The sequence below is a fragment of the Dermochelys coriacea genome, chromosome 16 (genome assembly GCF_009764565.3).
Source record: "Dermochelys coriacea isolate rDerCor1 chromosome 16, rDerCor1.pri.v4, whole genome shotgun sequence".
NCBI classification, from domain to species: Eukaryota; Metazoa; Chordata; order Testudines; family Dermochelyidae; genus Dermochelys; species Dermochelys coriacea.
The window spans coordinates 21,250,364-21,262,837 of NC_050083.1; the positions used below are offsets into that span (position 1 = coordinate 21,250,364).

The 12,474-nt window shown below is 41.2% G+C and overlaps 2 protein-coding genes across 27 annotated transcripts in view; one reads left to right on the forward strand and one right to left on the reverse strand.

Annotated features, from left to right (window-relative positions):
* Window positions 1-12,474, forward strand: part of LOC119844076 (DAB2 interacting protein) — a 494,149-nt gene that overhangs the window by 15,517 nt on the left and 466,158 nt on the right. The gene's annotated exons all lie outside the window — the stretch shown is intronic.
* The window catches only part of LOC119844080 (N-acetyllactosaminide alpha-1,3-galactosyltransferase-like), a 65,283-nt gene that overhangs the window by 9,134 nt on the left and 43,675 nt on the right, over window positions 1-12,474 (reverse strand). For 12 of the 13 annotated variants that reach the window (XR_006276073.1, XM_038374313.2, XM_038374312.2 and 9 more), the window contains one exon: window positions 3,066-3,203. The exons of the other annotated variant lie outside the window; for it this stretch is intronic. Coding sequence is in view for 11 of the 12 variants with exons in the window: in XM_038374313.2 (XP_038230241.1) it covers window positions 3,066-3,203 (138 nt within the window). In the remaining variant the exon portion in view is untranslated. The remainder of the gene's footprint in view (window positions 1-3,065; window positions 3,204-12,474) is intronic. 13 annotated transcript variants of the gene reach the window in all.

The window sequence follows — 12,474 nt, forward strand, 5'->3', positions numbered from 1 at the left end:
GCTCTGGCGGGGTTCTATGAAACTTAGAAGACATTGTACCCCTAGAAGGTTCAAAAACAATTTAAAGGGATATTACCCAAGTCATATACATTCAGGAAATAATGGTGAATTACTTCTCCAAAGAAGAGCTGGGGGGGGCCCCATGCAATCTTAGTATGGCTCCTGCTAGAGCCCGTCTGTCTGGGAGGAGAAGCGGACAAGCAGAGTAGCAGGTATTCCTGCAGGATGACTCCTGTCTCTATGAAGACCTCTAACATTGGGAAGAGCCATGGCCTCCAAACTCCTCCAGAGAGGATGGGTATAGAAAAACAGTGAGGTTTTTGCAAGGGGAGGGTTTTGACTCTACATTGACTTTTCTTACACCAGTCCTGCCTTTTTAAAAATCACTTTAATAAAGTTCCAGTTCATGATTATAGAACCATGACATGGCTCAGAACTACTGAACTGTAACTATAAAACAGGAGTAGTAGTATTCAAATAAAGTCAGGGGAGGAAGGATGGACACTTGATCTTACGCTTCTCAAACAAGATGAGCTGCGGAAGCTGCGTTATTTTACAACTTCAATGTGCTGCTCCTGCTACAACCCCACCCTTCTTTCTTCTCAGTGTAAATTACATCATCTACCATTTGTCACTTCTGAATTTGGTCCAGTAATATTTCATAATAAACTCCAAACAGTGCAGTCTGAGAAAATTAAACTTCTTGGGTGCTTGTGATTCAAGATTGTCTCAACCATTGCATGTCTGATATACAAAGAGTGGGTATATAAATGTATGTACATAATATAGAATTGCGTGTGCTTGAAAAGTGTTACATATCCATGTCAACATGTAACAGACTGAATAATTAAGAAAAAAAAACTTTCTTAGAACAACAAGAAAATACTGGAAAATAAACCAGCAGTTAGGTTCTAAACTTTTAGAAGTCTGAGCTTTTTTGGGGTTTTTTAAAAGAGGAAATAGTAGTTGATTTTAAAAAATGGCAACCATATTTTAAATAAAACAAAGAAAAAAAATTTGTTTTTGACTTTGAGCCATATAATGAAGAATTTCTGAGTAGAGAAAACATTACAGATTAGTTATAATTACCTTCTAAAACTTGCTATTTATATTATGCTAACAGGTAAATACAATTTTGTTTTACACAGTAATATTTAAGAAGTGGGGTACCTGCAAGTGCTGTGTATACTCTATACCAGAGGTTCTCAAACTGGGGGTTGGGAGGCTATTAGCTCGCAACCCTGCGAGCTGTCAGCCTCCACCGCAAACCCCGCTTTGCATCCAGCATTTATAATGGTGTTAAATATATTGAGTGTTTTTAATTTATAAAGGGGAGGTCATACTCAGAGGCTTGCTATTTGAAAGGGGTCACCAGTACAAAAGTTTGAGAACCATTGTTCTATACAAAGGAAATCTTCTAAGAGTTCTACCCTCTGTTTTTCATCAGATGTTCTTCTGACATGCCTGTTGCACATAAGCTAATATAGACAGATGGTTATAAGGTATATTATGGAAAATATGCTTGTATTCTCAATAGGAGCCCCTTACGTTATTGCATTAACCATATCACGTTGGCCATCTCTGCTCCTGTATATGTGCCACAATAAGTAGAGATGAAATTGAAATCTTTTTACATTGAAGTATGTTGTGAAGAAAGAGGGAGGAAAAAAGTGAGCCAAACCTGATGCAATCTTCAAACCTGGGCAATCCCAATGTAGTTAATAGGGGTTTGTCAGCATGTAGCCTGTTTTGGTCCAGCATGCAATATTCAGTTTATTCTGACATGGAGAGGGATTCAGCAATTTTTAAAAAGTGACTAAGATTTCAAGTCAACTGGAGAAATGCCTTAAATATTAGGCTTAATTTTCCATATATTAATGTATTTATAAAAAATCAAATGACAGCAGGAGCAGTAATACTGAATCCAATTGTTGTGTGTGTCAAAGGATTAGATAGCTCATTAGAAGATAGCACAAGTGAAGAGTTAAGAATCTGGATTTTTGAGATCATGCTTTGAGAAATGTCTGCTTATTGAAAGCGGAGGGGGTACCTGCAGAACTGCAAGAAGAGGAAGGGTATTATTGCTTGGCTACTTTGGACCAGGCCATGCTGGTTCAGAAATTAAAGTTTTGGCTAAAGCCAAAGTATTTATTCTGGAAGTGCCATCCCTAATTCAATTTCAATAATTTACTTGCTCTTTGCATTATTAGCAAAAATTTTTGTAAAGTGCTTTAAAAAGCAATTTCAGAAGGAAAAATCTCAACAGGTTTCTCTAATGCTGGCAGTGGCAACTTTATGGGCAATTTATGTAAACTGTACCGTGCTCAAATAAAAAGCCCAACAGGCTACTCGCACTATGAGCTCCCAATACAGCACAGGACGGAATACCAAGAACTGGAGTTCTAAACTGGGTTCTGATACCTGCTCTTTCTGTGGCTTTGAGCACTCACAACCTCTCTGACTCTATTCCCCTATCTTTGAAGTGGGAACAATGATCCCTTGCTTCAAGGAGTATTCTAAGAAATAGCTAATGTTTGCAAAGCACTCTGAAGTTGAAAAATACACATATATCCTAACTACTGTTATGAAAATATAGCATCTTAAACTTGGAAGTTTAAATATAGATTTTAGTCTTCTAAATATTTTTAACATTGCTAGCGGTCATCTCCTCACCTGGCATCTTACTATCCACCTCTTATCTCCTGTTGCTCCCCCCAAGCCTTACTGCCTTCTTCCTCTGCTTTTCCCCTCACTCTTTCATGGGAGTCCCTCCTCTTGTCCTCTAAGACATATTTTCCTCCTTAAAACCTACTTCTTTCACACCCCTATACTGCTCTTTCATCCAAATCTGAATGCTAGCCCTGATATTTCTGTTCATAACCTTATATGTTCCACACAGGTGGGACCACGTCACCTTGTTCATTTTAAAAAGTGCTGTGCACATTTAAGCATTTTATAACAGTGGAAAGGCTTCTAATTTCCTTGCTGTAAGTTACAACATGCTGGTTTTCTGTAGCAATTCCAAGGTTTAAAGTAAGTCCAGAGTAGTAACTAGCAGTACTTACTTCCCGATGGCAAAAACTGTCAAACCCACCGTCACTTTTCGCTTGCTATAATAGTCTTCTAGCACAGATCTCTTGAATGTACTATCCCATACAATTGGGGCAGACCAGTCAGTCAAAGTTGATACCTCTGGTCGCGCACTGCATGAAAGAATGAAAGAACCAACAGATTACCAAAAGTTAGCAGGAAGCGAGTCCCCCAAGAATATAGATATAGGTGATTTCTGCAGTCTCTCTTCCCTATTTTCAAAAATGTTTCTACATTATTCAGTTCTGCAGTCTTAGGATGGGTGGCAAGACTCGACTGTAGGTTATGCGTTTTATTTATTCAGGTTCTGTTTACATTGTATGTTATTTATTCTTTCCATAGCACCATTTAGGTTGGCTAGGCACTTTAAAGATATGTAAGAAAAAATAAGACATCAGCATAGAGGGCAGTGGAGAATGCAACAAAAAAGCAAATGATTGGGCAATTGAGCAGCACCCTCATTTTATAAATTCCAAGGGGCTCTGTAGTTTGTTAACATAAGCCAAATTAAAAAGTAAAAGGGTGGAAATGCTAGCCCACCGAACGGAGTGAGGTTGCTTGGCATAACGGAAGAGTGAGGCTTTTTCAGGGTTGAGGAGGTTACAGATTCTGAGTGTATGATGTGCCCAGAGCTACGGATAGGACCATTTTAATTAAATCCTAAATCAATCTATTCACAAGAGGAAGTGGTGAGGAAGCCAAGAAGTAGGCAAGAGGTTGCCCCATATAAGGCTTTTATGGTGAGACTGAGTTTGATCTTGCTGAAGAATGAGACATGAACCCAATGGAGAGATTTGAGAACTGGGATCCACTAGGTGAAGTGGTCGGTATTGGGCAAGATAGTTTTAGCTGCACTATGGTGAATGGGCCAGAACAGGGGGAGAAAATAGATGTGGAGATCAAAGAAGAGACAGCACTAGTTCCTTAGCAGATGACTCACCCTGACCAACAGTGAGATTCTCCCTCCCCTTCCTCCACCAAAAGTAATTTGCTGCTTGCCACTTATCCTAAATGTAGTAATAATGATGATGATGATGATTGATGATGATGGGCGATCACTCATTACCGTGTATGATCATCTTCCATGGGAGTTATGAATCCACAGGTGGCTAATAAAACCAATCCTTGAACCACAAGTTCTACTGCAATGAGGGCAGATGTTTTCAGGCTCAGCAGGAGGCTGTTGACCGTGACTGGAAGTCAGTCTCTCCTTCCTTCTGTGCCTCTTGTCCTCTTCAGCTTGTTGGCAAACAAGTTCAAAATGCAGGGGACCATCATGTAGGACTTCACCCCATTTTAAGCAATCCTGGGCAAGTGTCTCCCAAGTGTCAATGTCAATATTACACATTTTTAGGTTGTCCTTCAGTAAGTCCTTATATCAATTCCGTTGTCCACCCACGTCACGGTACCCTTCTTTCAGCTGAGAAAACAGGACCTGTTTTGGGAGGCGATGGTCTGGCATCCAGACAATGTGACCAGTCCAACGGAATTGCTGACAGATGATCATTGCCTTGATACTGGTGGTCTTTGCCTATTCCAGGACACTGTCTTCCCATTTGATCTTCAGAATCTTATGAAGGCAGCGTTGATGGTGCCTCTCAAGGACTTTCAAATGGTGTCTACAGGTTGTCCAAGTTTTGGACCATACAATAATGTTGGGAGACTAACGTCTTGATAAACAAGAAGCTTGGTGTCTGTTTGAATGTTGTGATCTTCAAAAACCCTGTGCTGTAACTGAGAAAAAGCTACACTGGCACAGCTCAGGTGATGTTGAATTTCTGCATCAATACCTGCCTTGGATGAAAGATGACTTCCAAGGTAGAGGAAATGATTGACATTCTCCAGTGCCACTCCATTGATTTTGATAGATGGGGCATATAATACCTTATTTGGAGAGGGATGATAGAGCATTTTAGTCTTCTTGATATTAAGAGTGAGACCAAGACATGTGTAAGCATCGGCAAACACATTCAAGATACTTTGAAGATCTTTCTCAGAGTGGGCAAAGATTGTGTTGTAATCAGCATACTGGAGTTCCACAATAGATGTTGTGGCGATTTTACTCTTGGCTTTCAGCCTGCTAAGCCTGAACAGCTTTCCATCCATTCTGTAAGTGATTTCAACGCCAGCTGTAAACTTCCCAGCAACTAGGTAAAGAATGATGGTGATAAAAACCTACAAACATGGTTGGAGCGATGATACTGCCTTGTTTTACTCCTGTTTGTACTTTGAAAGGTTTGCTCTGGGAGCCAGTGCTGCTCAGAACAGTCGCTTTCATGTTATAATGAAGCAATTTTAGGACATTGATGTATTTATCAGGACATCCAATCTTAGAGAGTACAGTCCAGAGGGCATGGAGTTTCACTGAATCAAAGGCTTTAGTTAAATCAATAAAAGCCATGTACAGTGGTTGGTTTTGCTCCTGACACTTTTCTTGCAGCTGCCGTGCTTTGAAGATTATATCCACAGTTCCACGAGATGGTCATAAACCACTCGGACTCCGGTAAAATTTCTTCTGACAGGGGCAGAAGGCGAGTTGCAAGGATCCATGCCAGAACTTTGCCTGCAATGGCTAGGAGGGAGATACCACGATAATTTCCACAATCTGCTTTATCCTCTTTCTTGAAGAGAGTGACAATCAGGGCATCCCTCATTTCACTGGGTATCTCCTCCTTTATCCAGATTTTAAGAATAAGCAGGTAAAGTTGCCAAATTAGCTCTTGTCCACCATCTTTAAAGATTTCAGTGGGGATCCCATCTAGACCTGCTGCCTTGTTGTTCTTCATCTGTTTGGTGGCATTTTGTACCTCAGACAAATTAGGAGGGTCTCAAGCTCATCCCTAAATGGTCGTTGAGGGATTTGCTCAAGGACTTCATCTGCAACCCTAGAATTACGGTTAAGGAGAGCTGTTCTTTCCAGGGAGAATTGATGGCTTCGTTGTCCTTCAGAAGTGTGGTTCCATCCATAGAGAGAAGAAGATTCATACCATGGCAAATTGGCCCATAAACAGCCTTGGTGGCACTAAAGAAACCACATGTATTGTGGATGTCCACGAGATGTTGGAGTTCTTGTGCTTTCTCAGTCCACCATTTATTCTTGAGTTCTCTGGTTTTATGTTGGACTTCCGCCCTGGCCTTGGCATGGGCTTCTCTCTTTATATTACAATTTATGTCATTCGGCCAAGCACAAAATGCCATTCTCTTCTCATTAACGAGTTGCTCAATTTCAGTATCATTCTCATTAAACCAGTCCTGATGTTTTCTGGTTTGGTAGCCTTTGGTTTCCTCACAGGCATTGATGATTACTGCTTTCAACTGGCTCCAATGTTCCTCAATTTCTTCTGGAAACTCTGATGACAGCTTTTCTTCTAAGACTGCTTGGAAGTGGTCACACTTAATAGGGTCCTTCAAATCTTGAATCTTCAACTTGTGCCTAACCTGCTTCTTTTGCAGCCTCCGTTTGGGAGGCATCTTAATTTTCATTATGGATTGACTAAGGCAATGATCAGTCCAACCGTCATCAGCACTTGTCATTGTTCTTGTGAGAAGTACGTTGCTACGATCTCAGGCACGAACTATAATGTAGTCAAGGAGATGCCAGTATTTTGACTGTGGATGTCTCCAAAACGTTTTGAACTTTTCCTTTTGTCGGAAGAGAGCATTCGTAATAATAAGTTCATGTTCAGCACACTTGGTCAGAAGCAGAATTCCATTTGAATTGCTTTTGCCAACTCCTTCTTTCCCAATTGTTCCCTTCCACAGGTCTGAGTCTCGTCCCACACGTGCATTGAAATCCCCCAAAAGGATGTTCTTGTCTTCCGTAGGGGGTCTCTGATAAGATGGTTTCCAACTGAGAATAAAAATCTACCTTTACATTCTCATCAGCATCCAGTGTTGGTGCCTAGGCGCTCACAATAGTTGCCTGTTGATTTTTGGTGAGCCTCAATCGGAATGTCATAAACCGCTCATTGATGCCAACTGGTACCTCAGAGAGGCACTTTACAAGCTTGTTCTTTATAGCAAAGCCCACTCCATGCGATCAAGGTTCATCTATAGATTTTCCCTTTCAGAAATAGATGTATCCTCCTTTCTCCTCCCTCATCTGTCCTTCATCAGCTCTTCTAGTTTCGGACAAAGCAGCAATACCGTCATTAAACTGACTCAATTCACGAGCAATAATGGCTGTACATTGCTCTGGTCGGTCGCTGTTTGAGTTGTCCGTCAGGGTACATAAGTTCCAAAGTTGAAGAGTTTCTTACATTTTCGACCGCTGAGGTGATCCTGCCGGATGCGGCTATCCAGCCAGGAAAAACAGAGGCAAGACTATTTTTAATTACGTTTTCTAACCCCCTCCCCATGTGGGGTGAGCAGAATGGATCCTAAAAAGGACTGCTCAGTTGTGGGTGCAGCTGCCGAGATGCTCGACCCGCCTTAATCCTCGAGCAAGATGATTGTATCACATACCCACCGCCTGTGTGTCAGTCTGTAACTAGGAACTTCCGGATTTCACTGTCCTGTTCCCGTCGCCACTCACTGATCACACCGGACTTTTGACTTGTGCAATATTATTTTTCCCAAAAACTGGAAGATGCCTGTCCAGGACTTCTTTTTTCCTCTCCATGGATCACCACCTTTTAGTGGTGGAGAGGCTTGCATGTCTCAATGATCCAGAGAGCGATGCTGCCTGGAGTAATGTACTCCCTTAGAGCTACCCATGGCAGAACAGTCAAGGACAAGGGTTCCAGACAAAGTGTGATCCAAGAAATCCCTAACAGCAGAACAGATGGAGGATAACTGCACAATGGAAGTGAAACTGTTGTGTAATGTTACGACTGTGAAGGTGAATGAAGGCTGCAGCAAATAGACGATGTCCAATCGTCATGGTGCCCATGCCACTGGTTTCAAGTTCTCTATCTGTCAAGGATAGTGTGGTGACTGTTGTGCACCAGTCTCCCCCACAAGTGTGGCAATACACACTTGCCATCCCTATTAACTATAGGAGTGTATAGGTAAACCCTGTATCAGCAAGATACTTAAGTACTTTGCTGAATCCAGGCTTTAGTCTCTGCAGGGCAGATGTTCCACATCTCATTAAGCATTGGCAGTAGGTCTCTGTGCACATAATTTGGAGACATGAGGAACAGTTTTATTCATAAGCACATTGCCTGGGATTAGTCTCCCCTAAAGCATCAAACTTGAAATAAAACCTGAATGCTCATCTGGCTAACATTTGTCACTGTTATGACTGTCTGTACTTAATTTTAGCTGGATATTTTTGTATTGTGAGATTGTTTTTCAGTGGAAACAGAACTTATTTTTTTTCAAATCAGTATTAAGATAGGAATGTGCTAAGAGTGGACCCATATACCAGCATTCTGTATTTGTGACCATGTTGCTCATAGGCCTATCTAGCCACAGATAGACATTGAAAGGTACACTTGTAAAAAATTTTTTATCATTGGGCTGCCAGAAGTGGGGGAAGGTGCATGCGCATGTTCTCTCACTCTGTAATAAACATACACTTACTGAGCACCTCTAAAAATGCTTTACAAAATAAGTATTTAGAATCTATTGTGACAAAGCTATGTCCTTGCCTCCGTGGGTCCCGCGTTTCCTGGCGGATTTCGCTAGCCTCAGAGGCTCACTGTGACCCTCCACGTAACCTTTCTTTCTCTAGAGACAAGGGTCACAGTCTACTGAGCCATTTTCATCATAAGCCAGTGAGGGAGGTGAGGAGAAGTTATCCTTCCTTGCAAAGTCTCTGTTGTCTCCCAGTCTCAGTGATTAATTGGGGGCGAAGGTGGGGGGGGGAGGAAGTCCGGGCCCACCCTCTACTCTGGGCTCCAGCCCAGGGACCCTAATAGTATCAGCTATGGTAGCTGACCTTTTAGAAACATGACATGTACAATTCCCTGGGCTACTTCCCCCACAGCAGCCCTCACTTCCTCAAGCTCCACTTCACCCTTGAGGTGAGGTTTTTCATAGGAGTGGGTGGGTGAGATTCTGTGGCCTGCGCTGTGCAGGAGGTTGGACTAGATGATCAGAATGGTCCCTTCTGACCTTAGTATCTATGAAACCCTTACCTCAGGGCCTCCTTCCTTGTGCCTGATATGGTGTGTACTACTCAGCCTCTCCAACTGCGCAACTTCTTCCCACAGCTCCTGACATGCACACCCACGTGACTGACTGGGAGGCTTTTAACTAATTTCAGCCAGCCCCTGATTGACTTCAGGTGTCTAAATCAACCTAGCCTTCTCTCTGCCTTCTGGAAAGTTCTTAATTGGCCCCAGGTGTCTTAATTGACCTGGAGCAGCTGCCATTTCACTTATCCTGGTACCAGGGATTTGTTTAGCCTGGAGCTAATATATCTATCTCCCACTACTCTTCCATAGCCATCTGGCCTTGCCTCGTCACACTATTTTGCAAATGAAGAAATTGAGGCACCATGCTGACAGGTAAAGTTTTCAAAATTATGTAAGGGTCAGGTTTTTAAAAGGTATCTAGCAGTTGCCTAAAGATGCTGATAAATGTCTTGTGAGACTTTCAGACTGCCTACGCACTGAACTCCCAATGAAATCAATTATAGTTAGGGCATGTAGGTGCTATTGAAAGTTCCACTTGGAACCTATCTAAATATAGTACTTTCAAAAAATCGAGCCCTAATTAACTTAGGCTACCAAGTCCTATTGACATTGGGTTTCACAGTGAGTAGCTGAGAACAGAATCCAAGTTTTGTTATTTCCATTTCCCTCTTAGTTACTAGAGCATACTGCTCCTTTCTCATCTGACCTCTTCAAAGGAGACTGGATCTCTCTCACATACTTTCTCTAAGAATATCCTGGCAACTGTGCCCTCTCTGTTATTCTCCAACTTTGCCTTATTGTCTATTTGAGCCTAGGATGAGCAGCTGTCCTGTGTTTTTGGGAGATAATACTAAAATAGCACAAAAAAAATCACAATTCCATTATTTAACAGGAGAAAACTGCAATGACTAGACCAACACAACTGATACTCCTTTTCTAAAAAAACAAAACCATCCTTCTTTGCTGAACTTTGCACTCTCCAAATTCACAGCCAGCAGTAGCTCAGGAAAATAGACCGTTCAGTTTCCGGGAAGAATTTTTCATGTAATACTTCTGTCCTTGTTGGAATGGTCATGCAGTCTAATCTAAACAAGTACAATTCCAGAGAATTGTGTGCATAGAAAACAGAATGCGTCTTAATTGCCCAACCACACTAACTCCTCTGGGAGCTGATCTAGTTGATGGATGGTGTTGTTAAATACATTGCCTCTTTCCCTCAGTCAAAGGGGTTATGTTTCTATGTACATAGAGAAAACATATGTTCAGTCTAAATGATTTATTTTAGGTTAAGAGACTGCACCACAAAAATAAAGTGGGTTAAATATTCAAGAGCGCCTAAGTGACACAGGCACTTGGGTGAAATCTTGGCCATGTTATAGTAAATGGAAAAACTCCCATTGACTTCAGTGGAGTAGGATTTAACCTGATGTGCCTAAGTCATTTTTGAAAATTGGAACTTTGGCTCCTAAACGACTTAGAAACTTTTTAAAATTTTACCCAATATCCATAAGAGCTCACAATGTGCACTTTTTGTAACAATCAGCACAGAACACAAAAAGGATTCCTGTTTCTAGAATCCGAATCCTTAAAGGTGCATTCTACAGAAATAGTCAAAGTTACATAGCTTTATATACAAGAGAGGGAAAGATTTGAGATGTCAGTACTGTTATATTAATTTAGATGGAATAAAGGAAACCAAAAAAAGTCAAAGGTGTTAACATAACCTAGTCACTGTCCAACATTAAACAGTGTCAAACAAGAGACCTCAGCCTGCTTAGTATCATGGCAAATACACCATAAAAATGTGTTTAATCTTTCATTAAGGATACAGAAAAGGAGAAACAGTTAAAGCATTTGAAATGTAAAGTATTAAGTATAGCTAATTTTAACAATATCCTTAGTTTCCTTTAATTGGACGAGTTTTTAGAAGGAAAAAAATTCTTTGTTTGACAGTCTTTTAGATGGCAATAACCAGTGCTTAATTTGTGCCATGAGGGTTGGCAGTTCATAGCCCCAGCATCTCTGGACTTGGTGCGTCAGTTATGAAAGTAAAAAAAAAATTGCTTGAGCCCCAGCACTTCTTTCATTACAAATTAAGCACTATCCCTTTTGGGGGAAAAGTTAGTTGAGATGGGCTGGAGCTGTTTATTACCCTTGTTAAAGTCCAATCCTGTTTCCTAGAAAATGAAAGAAACCCACAAAAGGGAAAAGGAAAGAACAGCAAAGATAGAAAATGCAGATTCTGTCTCTGGTTTTGACCCATTTGCAACCTCACTGTTGGAAAAAAGAAAACCGGCACAGCACACTGTCTTCTCAGCCACTTCAAGACCTGGCAAACTCCTTTCAGCACTGGACTGTCTAGGCTGTTGCTTTCATCTGCCTTTCTAGCACAGGCTTACAGCAGTGTTGCAAAATATGCAATCTTGGCTGGTTAAGGCAAACTCTTATTAAACAGAAAGAACAGGAGGACTTGTGGCACCTTAGAGACTAACAAATTTATTTGAGCATAAGCTTTCGTGAATTACAGCTCACTTCACCGGATACATTCAGTGAATCCAATGAAGTGAGCTGTAGCTCACGAAAGCTTATGCTCAAATAAATTTGTTAGTCTCTAAGGGGCCACAAGTCCTCCTTTTTTTTTTTTGCAGATACAGAATAAAACGGCTGCTACTCTGACACCTCTTATTATTATTATTATTACTATTATTATTATTACAGAAGGATAAAGGAAAGATAGAAAAAGAAGAAATAAGGAAGGGAAGGAAAAGGACATGTGGAGGGAGGGACGAGAGTCTCATGTGCCTGATGGTGTTTGGCATTTCACTGGAGCTAGTGGCAGTGTAACTTGCCTCCTTGTCTCTGGCCAGGACATCTTTCAAGATTGGAATGGAAGTTGGTCTGGGGTCCCAGGAGACTGAGGGGTGGCAGCCATGATGGTGAAGCTGGCTCCTTCCTCTTCTTTCAGTTAGCTAGCATCATGGTTCACTTTTCTTTCCAAAGTTTATTTTTGAGGACCCAAAAAGGGAGGGATGGGTGGACTAGCCTGTCCTCTCATTTTGTCTACCAGTTAGGCCTAATTTTCAATGCACCAATTTTGGTTCACTGATATCCAATTCCATGCTTTTCTTGTTTACCAAGCATGATCTTAACACAGTCCTTGATTTATATTAGTAGGCCTTTTTATTTGGACTAATTTCAGTCTGTCTCTTTTGCACCTTTTCCTCATCAACCTTTTTTATAGACCATAGTGACATTTTATGAACTTTCACTCATTTTTTACAGTTGAGCTCACAATTAGGGT